Raw genomic sequence first — 20,436 nt, 5'->3', positions numbered from 1 at the left:
TGTGGTCCTATCAAGCAAATAAACAAATAGTGAAATGAGGTAAACAATGCTACTTCCCAGAGTTTTTTGAAGAACGAGTGTAAAATAACAAAGCTCTTTGTAATTACAGAAAATGCTTTAAAAACTTAGGTTAACATTAGACTGTGGGAGCAGCCAATGCTCATTCAAGCATCTTTAGCAACTACTCAAACTCTTCTGATTATGGACCCCAGCCTTTTTGAGAAAAAGCTGTGCTTACCATGCTATTCCAAAGATTACTTACTTTGTTGGGAGGCTCCTTATAAAAATAGGTCACTTCTCCACTGTCTGTTCCCACGAGAGCCAAGAGATTTTGAATCTTTTTCTTGTCTTCTAGCTCCCTGTAATTCTCATAGAGTTAAAATGTCCAGAGTAAGTACATTTCTGTTTAAAGGATCTTCCTTCTGACTCATTTATTTTTAAAGCAATGGTAACCTCAAATTAAAATTAAATAGGATTAACTCTCCTACATTGCTGGTGGGAATGTAAATTGATAAGCCACATGGAGAACAGTTTGGAGGTTCCTTAAATAACTAAAATTAGAGTTACCATACACTCCAGTAATCCAACCCCTGGGCATAGCTCCAGAAAAGACAAAAACCCTAATTCAAAGAGATACATGCGCCCAATGTTCATAGCAGCACTATTCAAAATAGCAAGACATGGAAGCAACCTAAATGTCCATCAACAGATGAATGGATAAAGCAGATGCGGTGTATATACAATGGAATACTACTCCGTCATATAAAAGAATGAATGGGAGTTCCTGCTAGGGTGAAAAAGGATCCGTGGTGTCTTAAGAGCACTGGGACACAGATTTGATCCCCAGCCTGGCACAGTGGGTTAAGGATCCGATGTTGCCATAGATGCAGCTTAGCTTGTGAGTGTGGCTCAGATCTCATCCCTGGCCTTGGAACTCCATAGGCTGTAGGGTGGCCAAAAAAGGATTAAAAGAAAAAAAAGAATGAAATGATGCCATTTGCAGCAACATGAATGGATCTAGAGATTAACATATTAAGTGAAGTAAGACAGCAAAAATTATATGATTATCACTTACATGTGGAATCTTAAAAAAAGGATACAAATGAACTTATTTACAAAACATAAATAGATTCACAGACATAGAAAACAAACTTAGGGTTACCAAAGGGGAAATGGGGAGGGAGAGATTAGGAGTTTAGGATTAACAGATACACACTACTATATATACAACAGACAAACAAGGACCTACTGTATAGCACAGGGAACTATAATCAATATCTTGTAATAGCCTATAATGGAACAGAATCTGAAAGAGAGTATCTCTGACCCATTTTCCATACCTCAGCCAGTTTTAAGACCCAGCGACTATTACTTAAAGGAGAAGCTGCATCTCTCAGGAGGTGAGACCACAGCCAAGTATACATGGTAATGTAACTTCCCTCAGTCCTTCCTCAAAGGGCCTACGGCCACTTATTCACTTATGTATACTGGAGAAAAGGCAACCCAGACAGTTCAAGAATTGCTGGACATAGAGTCTGAGTTGACTTTGATACCTGGTGATGTGAAGCATTATCTGGGGCAAATGAGAACCAAGTTATGAAATAAATTTTGGTACAGGTTCAGCTCAAAGTGGGTCCACCCGATCCAGACCCAATCAATGGTCATTTCCCCATCTCCAAATATATACATGGAATGGACATAATTAGTAGCTGGCAAAACCTCCTCATTGTTTTCTTGGTTTCTGTGTTAAAGCAAAAGGAAGTTTCTGAAACCACCCCTTCCCACTCCAGCCACAATGGTAGATAAAGATTTAAAGGCTAGAGGGGTGGAGGTTCCCATCAAATCTCCATTTACTTCACATGTATAACCCATGTAAAACCAGACAGGCAACAGTGGACTTCAGTGACTATGAGAAACGTAGTAATACTTTTCCCAGAGGAGGTTGACTTGGTCTTAGGTACACAGATGTGACTACTGATAAAGTAAATGTACTCTTTCTTACTCCTAACAGGAATGGAACAGTTCTCACTCATGTGAGGTAAACAACAGTAGATTTTTACAAGCTTCCCTAGGACCTTGTTAACTCTGCTGCGCTCTATTAAATTTGTCCAAAAGGACTTGGATCTGGCCACTCCACAGAGTGCATTAGCTCAACTACTAAGATATTCTACGAAATTAGACTGAACAGACAAGAAGTGCCACATGTATGAGATCCCTTACACCTTACACCCTTGATCCCAAGGGTCAAAGGTAAACCGTACAAAGCACATCAGTGAAGTTTCAGGGGCCCAATTCAGGCATGCCAGGACACTCCCTTTAAAAAAAAGGACAAATGATTGTATCTCACACCTACCACCACCAAGAAGGAAGTGTAATGCCTGAAGAGCTCTTTAGCTTCTGGAGACAACTTTTCCATACTTTGGAATACTGCTCTGACCCATGTATTGTGACATGGAAGGAGAGCTTTCAGTGTAGCCCAGAGGTGAAAGAACTCCGCATTGGGCCAAGGCTGAAACTATTAAGGAGACTGAATCAGTAATCAAAAACCTTCCAACCAAACAGTATGGTGGTTCCTCAGAAAACTAAATATAGAAGTATCATACGATCCAGTAATTCCACTCTTGGGCATATATCCAGATAAAACTTTCATTCAAAAAGGTACATGCACCCCTAAGTTCACTGAAGCACTATTCACAATAGCCAAGACATGGAAACAACCTAAATGTCCGTCAAGAGATGAATGAATTAAGATGTGCTACTATACACAATGGAATACTACTCAGCCATAAAAAAGAACAAAATAATACCCTTTGCAGCAATGTGGGTGGAACTAGAGATTCTTATACTAAGTGCAGTAAGTCGATAATAGACAGATACCATATACCGCTTACATGTGGAATTTAAAATATAGCACAGATGATCCTCTCTATAGAACAGAAAGACTCACAGACATGGACAGCAGACCTGTGGTTGCCAAGGCAGAAGAAGTGAGATAGACTGGGAGTTTGGGGTTAACAGATGCAAACTATTACATTAAGAATGGATAGGTGGAGTTCCTGTTGTGGCTCAGGGGAAACAAGCCCCACTAGTATCCATGAGAATGCGGGTTTGATCCCTGGCCTCGCTCAGTGGGTTAAGGATCCAGTGTTGCTCCAAGGTGCAGCACAGTTCACAGATGCGGCTCAATCTAGTGTTGCTATGGCTGTGGCATAGGCCAGCAGCGGCAGCTCTGATTCAAAACCTAGCCTGGGAACTTCTATAAACTGCAGGTGCTGCCCTTAAAAAGAAAAAAAAAAAAAAAGAATGGATGAGCAATGAGGTCCTACTATATATAGCACAGGGAACAATGTCCAATCACTTGTGATGGAGCATGATGAAATGTAATTTGAGAGACTGTGTATAGATGTATAACTGGGTCACTTTGCTATATAGCAGAAATTTGACAGAACAATGTAAATCAGCTATAATAAAATAATTAAAAAAAAAAAAAAAAAAAAAACCTTCCAGGAGTTCCCATCGTGGCTCAGTAGTAATGAACATGAATAGGATCCATGAGGATGCAGGTTCGATTCCTGGCCTCACTCAGTGGGTTAAGGATCCAACTCTGCTGTGAGCTGTGGTGTAGGTCACAGATGCAGCTCAGATTCTGTGTTGCTGTGGCTGTGGTGTAGGCTGGTGGCTGCAGCTCCATTCAACTACTAGCCTGGGAATTTCCATATGACGTGCGTGCAGCCCTAAAAAGCCGAAAAGAAAAAGAAAATAGAAATAGAAGGAAACAACTTCTGCATAATAAAAAGCCACATATGAAAAACCCACACACCCAATGGCAAAAGACTGAAAGTTCTCTTTTGAGACAAAGAACAAGACAATAATGCCCACTTTTGCAATTTCTATTCAACACAGTATTGGAAATCCTAGCCAGAGTAACTGGCAAGAAAATGAAAGAAAAGACATTCAAATTGGAAAGCAAGAACCAGAACTGTCTTTGTTCTAGATGACACAATCTTTTTTTTTTTTTTTTTTGTCTTTTTGCCTTTTCTAGGCTGCTCCCGCAGCACATGGAGGTTCCCAGGCTAGGGGTCTAATCGGAGCTATAGCTGCTGGTCTACGCCAGTGCCACAGCAACATGGGATCCGAGCCACAACTGCGATCGACACCATGGCTCATGGCAATGCCGGATCCTTAACCCACTGAGCAAGGCCAGGGACCAAACCTGCAACCTCATGGTTCCTAGTCAGATTCGTTAACCACTGCGCCACAACGGGAACTCCTAGATGACACAATCTTATACACAGAAAACACTAAGGGTTCCTTCCACAAAACACAAAAACAAAAAAAACTTAGAACTAGTGAGTGAATATAACAAAAGAGCATAACACAAATTCAACACGCATTTCTATATACTGGCAATGAACAATCAAAAAAGGAAACTAAGAAAAGAATTTGATGTACAACAGCATCAAAAATAAAATACTCGGCAATTAACAAAGGAAAGACTTGTACACTGAAAACAATGCTGAAGGAAATCAGAGATAAATAAGTAGCAAGATATCCTGTGTCCACAGATTGGAAGATATAATATTAAGATGTCCATATTACCCAAAGCAATCTATAGTTTCAGCACAATTCTTATAAAAATCTCAACAGTGTTTTTTATAGAAATAGAAAAATGCACACTAAAATTCATATGCAACCTCAGGAGACTTTAAATAGTCAAAACAATCTTGAAAAAGAATGAATTTGGATGACTCACACTTCTTGATTTCAAAACTTACTACAAAACTACAGTAATCAAGGGAGTTCCTGTCACAGCACAGTGGAAACAAATCTGACTAGGAACCATGAGGTCTCGGGTTCCATCCCTGGCCTTGCTCAGTGGGTTAAGGATCTAGCGTTGCTGTGGCTGTGGTGTAGGCCGGCAGCTGTAGCTCCAACTGAACTTCCATATGCCGCGTGTGCAGCCCCAGGAAAGACAAAAAAAAAGACAAAAAAGAAAAAAAAAAGGCCACAAATTGGATCATGTGAAAATTAAAAATTTTTGTGCATCAAAAAACATTAGGAAAAGAGTAAAATGGTCACAACATTGTAAGTCAACTTTATTTCAATAAGAACTTTTTTAAAAAGAGTAGAATGAGAGTCCCCATTGTGGCTCAGCAAGTTAAGAACCCTACCAGGATCCATGAGGATGTGGGTTCAATCCCTAGTCTTGCTCAGTGGGTTACGGATCTGGCATTGTCACAAGCTGTGGCATAGGTTGCAGATGCAGCTTGATCTGGTGTTGCTGTGGCACATGCTGCACCTACAGCCCTGAATAAACCCCTAGCCCAGGACCTTCCATATGTTGTGGGTGTGGCCCTAAAAAGACTAAATAAATAAATAAGTAAAATGGCAACCCTCAGAATGGGAGAAAACATTTGCAATCACTTATCCAGAATGTAATGAGAATGCCTAAAACTAACAGCAAAAAACAACCCCTTTCAAAAATGGACAGGAGTTTCCGTTGTGGCTCAGAGGAAACGAATCTGACTAGTAACCATGAGGACGCAGGTTCGATTCCTGGCTTTGCTCAGTAGGTTAAGGATCCGGTGTTGCTGTGAGCTGTGGTGTAGGTCACAGACACTGGCTCGGATCTTGCATTGCTGTGCCTGTGGCATAGGATGGCAGCTAGAGTTCCAATTTGACCCCTAGCCTGGGAACTTTCATACGCTGTGGGTACAGCCCTAAAAAGACCAAAAAATAAAAATAAAAAATAAAAAATGGGCAAAGAGCTGAAACAGACCATTCTTTAAGGAAAATATACAAATAACCAATAAGCACTCAAAAAACCCTCATCATCACTAAACATTAGGGCAATGCAAATCAAAATGACAATGAGATACTACTTCACACCCATCTGGATAGCTATTACTAAAAAACAGCAAACAAATGCTGGTGTGCTTATGAAGAAACTGGAACCCTTTTATGCATTGCTGGCAGGAATGTAAAATGGTGCAACCACTCTATGGCGGTTCCTCAAAAAAATTAGACATAGAATTAGCAAAAGATCCAGTGATTCCACTTTTGGGTACATACATGAAAAGACTGAAAACAGGAACTTGAACAGATATTTGCACACCCACTTCCAAAGCAGTGTTATTCACCATAGCTAGAAGGTCAAAACTCAAATGTCCACCAACAAATGAATGGATAAACAAAATATGGATAGTACAGATGTACAACGAAATATTATTTGGCCTTAAAAAGGAGTGAAATTCTGACATAAATGTTGTACAACATGGATGAACCTTGAAAAGTCTGATAAGTGTAATAAACCAGACACAAAAGGTCAAATACTGTATGACTCCACTTATTAGGCCTAGAATAGTTCAATACATAGGGCCAGAAAATAGAACTGTGGTTCCTAGGAGCTCGGGGGAGGGGGTATGGAGAGTGTTTAATGGGTACAGAGCTTCCAGATGGGATAATGAAGAGTTCTGGAGAAGGACAGTGGTGTGGCTATACATTAATGTGAATATGCTTCATGATGCTGAACTGTAACACTTAAAAATGATTAAAATGGGATTTCCTATTGTGGCTCAGTGGAAATGAACCCAACTAGTATCCATGAGGACGCAGATTCAATCCCTGGCCTTGCTCAGTGGGTTAAGGATCCGGTATTGCCATGAGCTGTGGTGTAGGTCACAGACATGGCTTGGATCTGGCGTTGCTGCGGCTCTGGCGTAGGCTGGCAGTTGCAGCTCCAATTCCACCCCTATCCTGGGAACTTCCATATGGCGCATGTGTGGCCCTAAAAAGATAAAAAAAAGAAGATTGAAATGGTAAGTATATTTCACCACAATTAAAAAAAAAGTAGCAGATACTATGGAACGCTACTCAGATGCCACTTTCAGAACCAAGAAGCCCATCCCTGAGGAGATGAGTCCTTCTTCAGGAACTGCCCTGAAGGGAACTGCCTGTCCCAAGCTTATTCCTCATCTTCTGTGGCAGCCTGCACCCAGGCTGTGGGGTTAGACCTGACTCAGAGCTTCCCGTGGGGTCAGCTAAAGCCCCTGCTACCTTGATGGACTCCACATCACAGTCCGAATTCTCCCTCAACCCAAATAACCCAAAGAATAGCTGTTCTTCCTTAGAGCTTTCCTACTGGCCACCATGCAGGCACATCTCCATCTCAGAGCCCGTTTCCAGGCAATATAGCCTAAGGACCACAGAAAAGTGTGCCTTATTTTAGTGTGACCTCCCTTTTCCCACTCAATACCTGATTCTCAGGCGGTCATTTTCCGAATAGAGGCGTAAGACATGTTCCCGCTCTTGGAAGAGGCAGACCTGCATGTCACTTAGGGCTTTCTGCAGCTCAGCAATCTCTTTCTCCCTCTGCTGCAAGTCCCATTCTAGTTTATGCTGGAAAAGAAAAGGCAGCTGAAAAGATACTGGGCTTCATAGAGGTTATCACTACTGTTGGATGTGGTGGAGTCAGCTCATGTAGCAATATCACTTAGTGGACAATATGGGGTCCAAGTATAAACAGACATGTATAGACAAGTTTAACGTGACAAGGTGAGCATGATATTTGCATGTGACATCAGAGCTCTCACATCTTTTTTTTAAAAGGCTGTACCTGTGGCATATGGAAGTTCCAAGGCCAGGGGTCAAGTCAGAGCTGCAGCTGCCAGCCTACACCACAGCCACAGCAACAACAGATCCGAGCTGCATCTGCAACCTATGCTACAGCCTGCGGCAACACCAGATCCTTAACCCACTGAGCAAGGCCAGAGATTGAACTCGCATCCTCATGGACACTATGTTGGGTTCTTAACTGCTGAGCCACAACGGGAACTCCTCACACCTCCTTTTATAGAATCCAGGATGCCATGTGATCCATGTGTTCTCTTCACACTTTTTTTCTAAAATGCTTTCTAGGTTATAAGCATTGTTACGAAATTATGGATATAAAGATGAAAAGGTATGATTCCTGCCAACAGAGCTGAAGAATTGTGTGAGGACAAAAACATGCCAACAATTAAAATGAAATTATTATTATCATTGATTTGCTTTTTTTTTAGGGCTGCACCCAGGGCATATGGAGGTTCCCAGGCTAGGGGTCTAAGTGGAGCTACAGCTTCCGGCCTATGCCACAGCCACAGCAAAGCCAGACCTACACCATAGCTCATGGCAACGCCAGATCCTTAACCCACTGAGCAAGGCCAGGGATCAAACCTGCAACCTCACGGTTCCTAGTTGGATTCGTTTCCACTGTGCCACAAAAGGAACTCCTAAAATGAAATAATTATTTAATAGAAGAGCACACCTGGTGAAATGGTAGAAGGGGAAGCGCAGCAGCAAAAACCTCTGGAGCCTGTTTGGGAAGTCAGAGCCCACCAGCAGAAAGTTGAAACTTGAAAGGATGACTATGAGGGACAAGTGGAGGGATGGCAGCACTCTCAGGAAAGAGAGTGAGGTGTTTCCTGGTGGCCTAATGCTTAAGGATCCAGCGCTGTCACTGCTGTGGCATGGGTTTGATCCCTGGCCCAGGAACGTCTGCATGCTGTGAGTGTGGCCAAAAAGAAGAAAAAGGAAAGAGAGTAATAAGCGTAGAACCAGTGGATGACCACAAGCACTTGAGTATCATGAGTAGAAACAATGAGACTGGAGGCGGGGACAGTATAGTCAGTTTAAGTGAGATGAAATGGAGTCCCAGTATAGTCAATTTAAGTGAGATGAAATGGTGGTGATGAAGTGATTGGAGGGAATCAGCAAAATTTAGGAAGCAGAATCAACAGGTCTTACCAAATGTTTGAGTGGAGAGCTGGGCAGAATTGTATGTAGGCAATGACACCCTTTACTAGGACACAGAATAAAGGAAAAGTTAAGAGACAGGAACAGAGGGAAGGAAAGGGCAGTGGCCTGTGTGTGTGTGTGTGCAGGGGCAGGAGAGGGAGGAAGGAGAAGGGGGATTTGCTCAGATACAGACCGATCAACTTGGGGCTCAGCAGAAAAGTGAGCCTTAGTTATCTGGATGGCATCGTCCCATAGGTGGTGGTACAACGCATGGATAAAACGAGATCATTTACGGTGGAATCAGAAAGAACTTTGACATTTAAGACTAAAGAAAGAGAGCTGTCAATGGAGACAGAGAAGAACTGGTCAGAGAGGTAAGACAGGCACAGCAAAGAAAAATGACACTGGAATCAAGGTCAGAGAAGAGTTTTTGGAGAGTAGACATCAATAGTGACAAACACTGCCAAGGCCAAAGGAAAAAAAAAGAGAATTTTGGCAACGGGCCCTAGAGCCCAGAGAAGCTGTGGGGACAAGACCCAAATACAGTCAGGAGTTGCAGGCAGGTGAGGAAGTTAAACTCTTCTGGAAGGGCGGCTGGGGAAGAAGCACCTCCACCTAAGACAGGAAAAGCATGACTTTCTCTTTCATTGGGAAAGACTCGAATATGTCCATACCCTGAAGAGAAAAAGCCAATGTCAAGAGAGAGGCTAAAAGCAGAACACAAAGAGGCAAGATGATGAGGCAGGGTGTCTTAGGAGGGAAAAAGGGGTGGGACCAGAGAAAGTGCTGGATCACTTCAGCCTGACTCTTGTCCCCAGAGCAGTAAGGAGGAAATGGATATGCACACGTCAGTTGTGTGTGGATGGACAGGACGCCAGCATTTCCTCGGTGACCTGGAAAGCAAGGCTGCCTGATAAGGGGGGGGGGCCTCCAGGCTGGAGGGGAGCAGCAAAGGCAGGGCACAGGTGTGGAGGGATGGAGGGAACGGGACAGGAATCCAACTACAGGTGGGTAGTGACTGCAGGAACAGAGGACTTGCTTCTCATGAATTCATTCTGTGATGAGCTATGACCTTTCCAGGACAGCGGGTTCTCCCTAGGCCCCCAGGAGACACATGACAACATCTGGAAGCATGTCTGACTGGCACAACTTGGGCCGGAGATGGGGATGAGAGTTTGCTATTGGTATCTCATGAGCAGAGGCCAGGGATGTTGCCAACTATCCTACAGTGCACAGGACGGTCTCACAACCAGGAGTTATCCAGCCTCGTGTTGGCAAGGCCAAGGCTGAGAGAGCCTGCACCAGGAGATAGGTGGTGGAGATCCGCATTAAGCTGCAGGTAGTGCTTTTGCTGTGCAAGTGAAACAGAACAAGCAGGGGTCACATGCAAGCAGGAGAGCAATTACTGAAGTGAAGCTGGTGGAGTTCAGTCAGAAGGGAGGACATGGGGCCAGAAGGTGACAGGCAACACTTAGAAAACTGAAAAGGCAAGAAGCTGTGGAGGTCACACTAAAGTGAAGCTGGGCATAAGGGAAAGAAAGAATCAGAGGCAGAAGAGAGGCTGAGTTAAGATTTTAGAGATGGAGCCATTTGAGGCATCTTATCCAACGAGGGCCCCAATATTCTCAAAGGAGAATATTGACATGTGCTGTGACACCAGCTGACACCCGCAAGCCTTCTCAGCATCGGACAGGCTCGCTCAGCACCCAGGAGGACAGACACATCCCCTCCTCACCTGCCCTTCGCAGGCTTCCTTGTAGAGCTCCAACTTTTGCAACAGGCCCTGGTTTTCTGCCTCGCACTCAGACATCTTCTTTTGATAATATTCCAAAAGCTCCTGAGAAGGGCAGAGGACAGCCAGACGATCTTTGACAGAAGGCAAGGGAGTTGACTGCACGGAATCAGAGAAAGATACCCCCTTCCACCTGGTGGGGCTGCTGATCCCACTGGCAGCCTCATGCTTGGAGACAGTTGTCAGCCTGTGTGAGATTAGAAAGGACACATTCATTAAACTGTCTGAATGTTTATGAGACCTTACAGTTTCTTAAACAAGAAAAGGTTAATGTTCTCAAAGCGCTTATAATTAAGGTACCCACAAACCTTGGAAAGTTTGACATTACAGGTTTGTGAATAATCTCATGAACTGCTTTCCAGGTTAAAAGTTTAAAGCTGGATTCAAAACACAAGTTAGAGAGTAAAAAGATCATTAAAAAAAAAAAAGTGTAACTACAATCAGTGATAGTCAGAAAATTTGATAAGATAAACAGCAACACGAACACTTGCACACTGTGAGATTTGGTGAAACCATGGAGCGTAAACTGGCAGAATCTAGTAAAACTGCAATTTCTCCTGTCTGCACATACACACAAGGTGACATACACAAAAGTGTTCACAGTGACTTTATGGGTTTTTTTTTTTTTTTTTTTTTGGCTTTTTAGGGCTGCACCTGCAGCATATACAAGTTCCCAGGCTAGGGGTCAAATCGGAGCTGTAGCTACAGGCCTGCACCACAGTCATGGCAACTCAGGAGCTAAGCTGTGTTTGTGACCTACATCACAGATCATAGCAACACCGGATCCTTAACCCACTGAGTGAGACCAGGGATGGAACCTGCAACCTAATGGATTCAGGTTGTTGGGTTTGTTACTGCTGAGCCACAACAGGAACTCCCATAGTAACATCATTTGTAATTACAAAAACAGTAAACCTTCCAAATATTTGTTCAATAGGATAATGGATAAACTGTAGTATATTCATTCAATGGAATATTCTCAGAGTTATAGAAACTATGAATTAGAGACACATGTATAAATATAAATGAATCATCCAAACAATATTAAATGGGAAAATTGTATGTAGATGCACATACAGAAGATATTACCATTTATTGAAAATTAGAACTTAGCAAATGAAAGTTTATTTTTGGAAATATGTATGTAAATGGCAAAACTATCAAGGAAGGGAATGATAAATACATACTTTTTTTCCCCCTTTTTTTATGGCTGTACCTGCAGCATATGGAAGTTCCTGGTCAGGGGCCGAATCAGACTGCAGCTGAGGCCTACATTCCAATCATGGCAACACCAGATCTGAGCCACATCTGCAACCTACAGCAATGCCAGATCCTTAACCCACTGAGCCACAATGGGACCTCTAGGCATGATAACTATAAGACTCAGGATTAGAAAATAGAGCGTAGTTAGCAACCACATAATCAATCAGATCCTAACTTCTATCATCAGAGACCTGAACTACAGGATCTAAGACCAGCCAAGATCAAATGGTAATCCAAAGCTGCTTTTTGTCTCCTTGTAACAAAGATAAAAACAATGAAAGTTAGAAAACAAATGATGCAGAAGTGGACAAACCCTCATGTGAGAATTAATTCACTTTGGCTAAATGCCTATAATTTACAACAACAAAATAGAGAGCAGAACAGAGAAACTTTAGGAATTTCCCTCATGGCTCAGCAGAAATGAATCTGACCAGGATCCATGAGGACACAGGTTTGATTCCTGGCCTCACTCAGTGGGTTAAGGATATGGTGTTGCCATGAGATGTGGTGCAGGTCCCAGATGTGGCTCAGATCTGGCATTGCTGTGGCTGTGGTATATAGGCCAGTGGCTACAGCTCTGATTCGCCCCTAGCCTGGGAACCTCCATGTGCCACAGGTACAGCCCTAAAAAGCAAGGAAATAAAATACAGAGAAACTTTATAAGAAGCCCAGAATTATAGTTAATGAAGGTTATGCACAGCACTTTTAATAAGTGAGCATGTATAGAAAAGATACTAAAATTTACTTCTAGTCAGCATGAAGAAAATACAGGAGTTCCCGTCGTGGCGCAGTGGTTAACGAATCCGACTAGGAACCATGAGGTTGCGGGTTCGGTCCCTGCCCTTGCTCAGTGGGTTAACGATCTGGCGTTGCCGTGAACTGTGGTGTAGGTTGCAGACGCGGCTCGGATCCTGAGTTGCTGTGGCTCTGGCGTAGGCCGGTGGCTACAGCTCCGATTCAACCCCTAGCCTGGGAACCTCCATATGCCGCGGGAGCGGCCCAAGAAATAGCAACAACAACAACAACAAAAAAGACAAAAGACAAAAAAAAAAAAAAAAAAAAAAAAAAGAAAATACAGTGAAGTTCCCGATGTGGCACACTGGGTTAATGAGCCTGCTTGTCTCTGAGGCATTGCCCAGCCAGTGCAGTGGGTTAAGGATCCAACCTTGTCACTGCTGTGGCATGGGTTCCACCCTGGCCTGGGAACTTCTGTAGGCCATGGGTATGGCTGAAAAAGGAAAACAAACAAACAAAAAACAGTATTTTCTCAATCATTAAAAGTTCATGATAGAAATATTACTGTACGTAGTTTCATGTTTTGAAAAGGTATTGCCTTGTAACAACCCTGGGAAATTGGTTAATGGATAAACCTTTCTAGTTCCTAAGCCAACAACGCACTAAGGTGACAGAAGCCTGGGTTCTTTATCTCAACAACACAAAAATAAATAAATGTTTTACTGGGAGTTACTGTTGTGGCTCAGCGGTAACAAACCCGACTAGTATCCATGAGGACAGGGTTCGATCCCTGGCCTCACTCAGTGGGTTAAAGATCCAGTGTTGCCATGAGCTGTGGTGTAGGTCACAGAGGTGGTTCAGAGCTGGCACTGCTGTGGCTGTGGCGCAGGCCAGCAGCTGCAGCTCTTGATTTGACCTCTAGCCTGGCAATCTCCATATGCTATGGGTGCGGCCCTAAAAAGACAAATAAGTAAATAAATAAATAAACGTCTTACTTTCTGTAGACAGGGGATTGCGTTGGGGTAAAGTTCATGCTGTCCTTTCACACCTGTCAAATATACAAAAATTCAGAACAAGGTGTCAGGAGCAGAAAAATTAGTATAGGATGCACAGACCAGTTCCTCCCCAGCATCATCAGAACGTGAGGTTTTAGAATACAGTATTCTTTTTTTTTCCTTTTTCACACCTGTGGCATATGGAAGTTCCTGGGCCAGCCAGGGTCAAATAGGAGCTGCAGCTTCAGCCTGCACCACAGCCACAGCAACACAGGATACAAAACACATCTGCAAACCAGCTTGCAGCAACCCTGGATCTTTAACCTGTTGAGTGACTAATAAAGATAATACCAACAGCTTTGTATTTACCTTAAATTTAGCATGATGGGTCCTCTACCTTAATTTCCACTTAATTTCTGTTGGTTATTAGAAACTTTTCTGCATCTCCCTCTCTTGTAATTTCAGCAAAAGGATTGTAAATTTGTTTTGCACATAAATTTGTTGCAGAAAACCTTCGTACAAAGGCTTTTCTGCACTTGCCTACTGATATATTAAATGTTATTCTAATTTTGTTTGAAAATAATAATAAGGAAGAATGCCTTAATAGGATTTTAGAATTTGGAACTATTTTAAAGAATACTATATTCTTGGAAGTTCCTGTTGTGGCTTAGCAGGTTAAGAACCTGACTGATGTTGTCTCTGTGAGGATGCAGATTCGATCCCTGGCACTACTTACTGGGTTAAGGATCTGGCTTTGCCGTGAGCTGTGATGTAGATCACAGACACGGCTGAGATGTTACATTGCTGTGGCTGCGGTATAGGCTGGAAGCTACAGCTCCGATTTAACCCCTAGCCTGGGAACTTCCATATGCACAGGTTTGGCCTAAGGGTTAAATGGAAGCTGCAGCTGCTGGCCTACACCACAGCCACAGCAACACCGGATCTGAGCCATGTCGGCCAGGTATCAAACCCACATCCTCATGGACATGAGTTGGGTTCATTTCCACTGAGCCACAATAGGAACTCCCAATAAAAATTTTTAATATAAGAAAAAAAAAAAATTCAAGGAGTTCCCATTGTGGCTCAGTGGGTTAAGAACCCAGACCTACCGTCCACGATGATGGGGGTTCAATCCCTGGCCTCATACATGGGTTAAGGATCCAGCATTGCCACAGACTGTGGTGTATGTTGCAGACATGGCTCAGATCCAGTGTATCTGTGGCTGTAATGCAGGTCTGCAGTTTGCAGCTCCGATTCAACCCCTAGCCCAGGAACTTCCATATGCCTCAGGTTCAGCCGTAAAAAGACTCCTACCCCACCAAAAAAAAAAATTCAGGTCATATTTTTTTAGCACCTCAAAGCTAATACCTCCCAAAGCAAATACATCATCTTTATCATCCACACATGCTCTTCTGACTCTAGTTTAGTTACTAATTCCCCATCTTCCAAGCAACATGGACCTGAAAATTTAAATTCATAACTTCAGTATTCCTCTTGACCCTCTCCTCCAACCATATGAAAATCCAGTACATTCTGACAATGGCCATGTTAATTCAGGATCTCCACATCTTCTTACCCACCCTACAACAATGGCTTAACTGTTCTATCCACCCCATTTTTCCCATGAACCATCTTCTAGAAAGATTGCTCCTTTATACATTGCTCCTCATAGTCTAACGCACTAAATCAAACTCATCTTAAACATCGTGGCTTTTTATTTAAGGACCAAACCTATCTCTCCTACCTACTTCCCTCTACTCCCCTAATATATCTTTGGTTTCCAGACACCATTGCCTCCAGGCCTTTGCTCATGAGGTCCCTGCAGCTGGAACACAGTTCCTTCCACACTCACAATTTCACTAAACAAAATCCAATCTGCACATGAAAACTCAAATACTACCTCCTTCATCTCTTCTTTCAGTTTCTGTAAACAAAATGATCTAATTTCAGAAGAACTGCATTTGGGTTTTCTTATTTGTTTTTTGTCTTTTTAGGGCCACGCCAGATGCATATGGAGGCTTCCAGGCTAGGAGTGGAATCAGAGCTACAGCTGCTGGCCTACACCACAGCCTCAGCAACAACAGATCTGAGCTGTGTCTGCGACCTACACCACAGCTCACTGGCAACACTGTATCTTTAACCCACTGAGCCAGGCCAGGGATCAAACCTGCGTCTTCATGGATATTAGCCAGATTCATTTCCCCTGAGCCATGAGGGGAACTCCAAGAACTGAATTTGTAATTCTCCAAAAGTTAACACAGTACAGTTCTTTGTGCCTACCACCTCTCCTGTGATGGTGTATGTTCCCTTCACACAGGAACAATCTATCTCTGGAAAGAAAGATGCCCTTGTTCACAGAGAAATTACAGGGTTTTGGCTAACATCTACTCCTCTATCCCTGTGATATCCTTGTTCAAGTATGAATATTCATCTCTTGTCTACTTACAACTAACATCTGTTTAGCATTTGACATTTATTATCCTCTTTACCCCATTACTCTGTGAAGCAATTTTGTTACTCCTCTATTTCATTTTATTATTGTTATCATTATTATTATTTTGGCCGCGCCCCCGGCATGGGAAGTTCCCGGGCCAGAGATCAAACCCGTGCCACAGCAGTGACAACGCTGGATCCTTAACCCGATGAGCCACCAGGGAACTCCACCCCTCAACTTACAAACGGGAGTGAGGCTGGGATCGGCAGAGAGGTGGGGGACCGACATTCCGTACTCCTTTCCCCCAGGCGCTCCGTCTTGATCCCCAGTAGCGCCAAAACCCCACCCCTCCTGCAGATGCTAACTGTTCGCTCCGGCCCGGGCCTCCCGTGAACCCTTTCAAGCTCACACCCCTCTCCTTCGCACTACTCCCGCAGCTACTTCTCCTCACCCGGTTTTCCTCCCAAGTCCCCTTCGCTGATCCCAGAGTCCCGAAACCCGGAACTCTACTCACGCCTCACTGAGCCGCGGACAGCAAAAGCCCAACCGAAAAACTAGTCAAATCCGGAGGCGTCGCGGCGCCACGGAGCGGGCACGGACGCGTCCAATCGGCCGCAGGTTTACATGGCCCTCAGGATTGTACACCAATAGGAAAGCTAGTCCACATAGGCCCGCCCCCTTCCCGCCCTCCCTCGCGCGCCTTGCCCCGCAGAAGTCGCCGGGAAATGTAGTCTTCGACACCCAGCTCCCTCGGTGGAGAAGGTGACCGGGTTGCTACTCATGTAATCCCAGTAGTGGTGGTGTGATGTTCGGCGTCAGACACTCTAGTTCTGGCTCAGTTTAGGCTTACTCACATACTTTGTTTTCATGAAAAGTGATGCAGAAAGTCAGTGCTTAACTACAGGATTATTATGAGTGGCCATGAACAAGCTTATCTCAAGAAGGTGAAGAGTCTAAGAAGATGGTTTCTCCTTCAATGCCCTGGTGGCTTCTGGATCAGTTTCTACAGAGGATTATGTATATGAATGCTGTTTTTATCAATAGCAGACACTACCTCCTTTTCCTGAGAGATGTGAGAAACTGTCTTTAATCATATTCGTTCAAAGACCAATTGCGGTCTCATCTTTGCAGAAAAGTGATTTGTAGAGGGAGGCGGAAAGGCATTTTAGTCTCAGAGCTGCAGTTACTTCTATGGAAGAGCGTAGACTCTTCGGTGATCTAAGACCTGAGGATGTTCAAAACAAACTTTCCATCTTATAAACCTACTTTTCTCCCCGCTTTGATTTTTCTGTTAGTTACATCACGATTTTCGCAGGTACTTTGACGCTAGTTTTTCTCTTTTGGCCCCTCCATTGATTGAAAACCAAATCATGGTGATCTCATCTTCCTCCTGGTTCTCAAATTTATATCTTCCTATTTATTTCCACTCTGGGTCTCATTACCCCTAACTTGGGCTACTTAAACAGGTTTCTAAATGGCATTTTTGCCTCAAATTTTTTCCTTCTCTTCCATTCTACAAAAGGCGATTTTTGTATGTTTTTTGTTTAAGCACACTCTGGACTGATCATATTGTTACCAAGGACCTGGGTTCTTGGACTTTTTAATCAATAGAAATTGATGGGACCAAATGAAAAATTCAGGCAAGGCTTTATTGGGGCTCGAGCTGCAACACAAGAAACAAAAACAAGTAAAAGGTTCTCTTTCTAGTTCCCTGAGGGAGGGTGAGCTGATACCTTATGAATCAGGATGGGACTTGGGTCCTGGGACCCAAGACCTTGGCTACAGTGGCTGCAGTGCATGAACCTGGACAAACATCTCTTTGAGGAACAAAATACAAAGAAACTATAAGATACTAAAAATAACTGCCATACATGCAGTTGGGGAAAATTATGGGCAAGAAGATTAAAAAAAAAAAAAACCTAAAATGCAACTGCCACTTCTATTTTTTTTCTTTTTTTGTCTTTTTAGAGCCACACCTGTGGCACATGGAGGTTCCCAAGCTAGGGGTTGAATTGGAGCTACAGCTGCCAGCCTACGCCACTGCGGCCTACACCACAGCTCACAGCAATGCTGGATCCCCAACCCACTGATTGAGGCCAGGGATTGAACCTGCATCCTCATGGATGCTAGTCAGATTCATTAACCACTGAGCCACAGTGGGAACTCCGCGGCTGTCACTTTTCAAGAGCCAAGAGCAAAATCAGGATGCTACGCCTGCTCCTGTGCACGCAGACCGCCAAAGTCACCCTCTGGCCCAACCCCTGCACCTGCTCCTACCTTTGCCCCATATGAGGAAGCAGCTCGCCCCACCTTATGGAGCAAGCAAGGGAAGCTGTTGTTCGTTTTCACTCCCCCCTGCTGTAGCAAGGACCTCAGTAAAACCTTGCCTGAATTTTACCTCTTACCAATTTCTTTTCGTTGTTTTTTTTTTTTTTTTTTTTTTTTTGCTTTTTAGGACCGCACCTGCAGCATTTGGAGGTTCCCAGGCTATGGGTTGAATCGGAGCTGTAGCTGCTAGCCTACGCCACAACCACAGCAACATGGGATCCAAGCCGCATCTGCAACCTACACCACAGCTCATGGTAACACTGGATCTTTAACCCACAGAGAAAGGCCAGGGATGGAACCTGTTGTCCTCATGGATCTTAGTCAGACTCATTAATCACTGAGCCACAACAGGAACTCCCCCCTTACCAATTTCTATTCCTCTCTTGAAACCACTCCACATCAGATTGATAATTTTTAAAAATCACTCTGGCGGCAGAGGATCAATAAATAACCTGTGTTTGAAGATCTGGGAGGGAAGTTACCGTCGTGGCGCAGTGGAAACGAATCCAACTAGGAACAATGAGGCCACAGGTTCAATCCCCAGCCTCACACTGTGGGTTAAGGATCCAGTGTTGCTGTGAGCTGTGGGGTAGGTTGAAGACTCAGCTCGGATCTGGTGGTTGCTGTGGCTGTGGCGTAGCTCTGATTCAACCCCTAGCCTGGGAACCTCCATATGCTGTGGGTGTAGCCCTAAAAAAAAAAAAAAAAAAAAGAGATCTGGGAGGCTATAGTGATAATTCCTATGAGGGAAAAGGCCTAAAGAAGGGTGAATTGATGGAAATAGGAAGAGGGAAATGGGAGACGTTTAGAAGTTCCCGTTGACTGGCTCCAGGTCCAGGGCTCATCACAGTGGTAAGTTCAAGGGGAAGAATAAGTTTGGAGCCTGTGAGGAGGGCGGTAACTTGCTATATTCTCTGCTTCCTGCTCAGCCTCATCCTGTGGTGTGTAGCAGTGACCATTCTTGCCATTAATCTCACCTCTTTTTCTTTGTCTTCCTGTTATAGCTGTGCTGACAATCACTATGCTTTAGGTTATTTTTGCCATCTGCCTCCTGTATATGGTGCTGAAAAATGTCTCACATGTGTGGGAAATTATCAATAAAGTCCTTGAAGGAAATTTGGGCTAATCCAAACCAATCATGAAAAGATACTTCACCCAATTTTTAAATTTAGAAGCTCTTGGTACATTACAAATTATACAAATATTTTGATAAACAAGAGATTTAAATGACATGTTCTGCCTAGCTAAATTATTTTTTTTTTTTGTATTACACTTTGAAAGTTCCACTAGTTATTCTGGGAATAAATGCGATTTGTCATTGACCTCCATTTGGAATACAGAATCTCAAACTAAAATCCAGAACTAGGGAATTCCTGTTGAGGCTAGGTGGGTTACAAATCCGACCATTATCCACAAGGATCTGGGTTCGATCCCTGGCCTCGCTCAGTGAGTTAAGGATCTGCTGTTGCTGTGAGCTGTGGTGTAGGTCAAAGATGCCCCTCGGATCTGGTGTGGCTGTGGCTGTGGCATTGGCTGGCAGCTGCAGCTCTGATTCGACCCCTAGCCTGGGAACTTCCATATGCCACAGGTGCAGTCCTAAAAAAGAAAAAAGAAAATAAAATCCAGAACTAGGTAATAATCAAGGAAAGAGAGCAAAGGACCTTATAAACAGAAACAAACATGTTATTTCCCCAGAAGCAATGACAAGATGTTCTTTGATACATATCTGCAGTCTTACTACTAAACAGAACAACTCACAGTGCTCATAAATTCACTGATAATGCACCTCACCTTATAGCAATCCTTTATCTGCTGAATGGAAAAAGATAGGTGATTAGGAATCCATTCAAGGTCATACAAATTAAATCATATTTAAGTAAATAATACTAATATTTTGGGTAAAGCATAAGCTGTGGGCACTTTGAGGGAAGGTAAACATAGACTAAACATGAGTGTTCCAACAATCTGATTGGAAAGTAGGTGTTGATATTTTAATTTAAGGAGGACAACAAAACATGAATTTTTTTTTTTTGTCTTTTTGCCTTTTTCTAGGGGCGCTCCCGCAGCATATAGAGGTTCCCAGGCTAGGGGTCTATTTTTTTAATTTTTTGTCT

General features: G+C 43.4%; 1 protein-coding gene across 20 annotated transcripts in view; it reads right to left on the bottom strand.

The window, feature by feature from the left end:
• Window positions 1–16,554, bottom strand: part of CCDC77 (coiled-coil domain containing 77) — a 31,051-nt gene extending 14,497 nt beyond the window's left edge. For 2 of the 20 annotated variants that reach the window (XR_014803991.1, XM_021092490.2), the window contains exons 1-5: window positions 16,237–16,554; window positions 13,561–13,613; window positions 10,511–10,754; window positions 7,256–7,398; window positions 263–359 (exon numbers count right to left, since the gene is read on the bottom strand). Coding sequence is in view for 9 of the 20 variants with exons in the window: in XM_021092490.2 (XP_020948149.1) it covers window positions 263–359; window positions 7,256–7,398; window positions 10,511–10,754; window positions 13,561–13,598 (522 nt within the window). In the remaining 11 variants the exon portion in view is untranslated. Of the gene's footprint in view, window positions 1–262; window positions 368–7,255; window positions 7,664–7,708; window positions 10,755–13,560; window positions 13,614–16,236 lie in introns of all 20 variants that reach the window. The other 18 variants (XR_014803989.1, XM_021092488.2, XR_014803990.1 and 15 more) reach the window with 12 other exon arrangements.
• Window positions 16,555–20,436: the final 3,882 nt, after the last annotated feature.

This window comes from Sus scrofa, chromosome 5 (assembly GCF_054392235.1).
Source record: "Sus scrofa isolate SSC_HxYL_T2T_F1_AM1 chromosome 5, Sscrofa_HxYL_maternal_Yorkshire_Landrace_v2.0, whole genome shotgun sequence".
In the NCBI taxonomy this organism is placed as follows: Eukaryota; Metazoa; Chordata; class Mammalia; order Artiodactyla; family Suidae; genus Sus; species Sus scrofa.
This window is presented reverse-complemented; position numbering and strand designations above follow the sequence as displayed.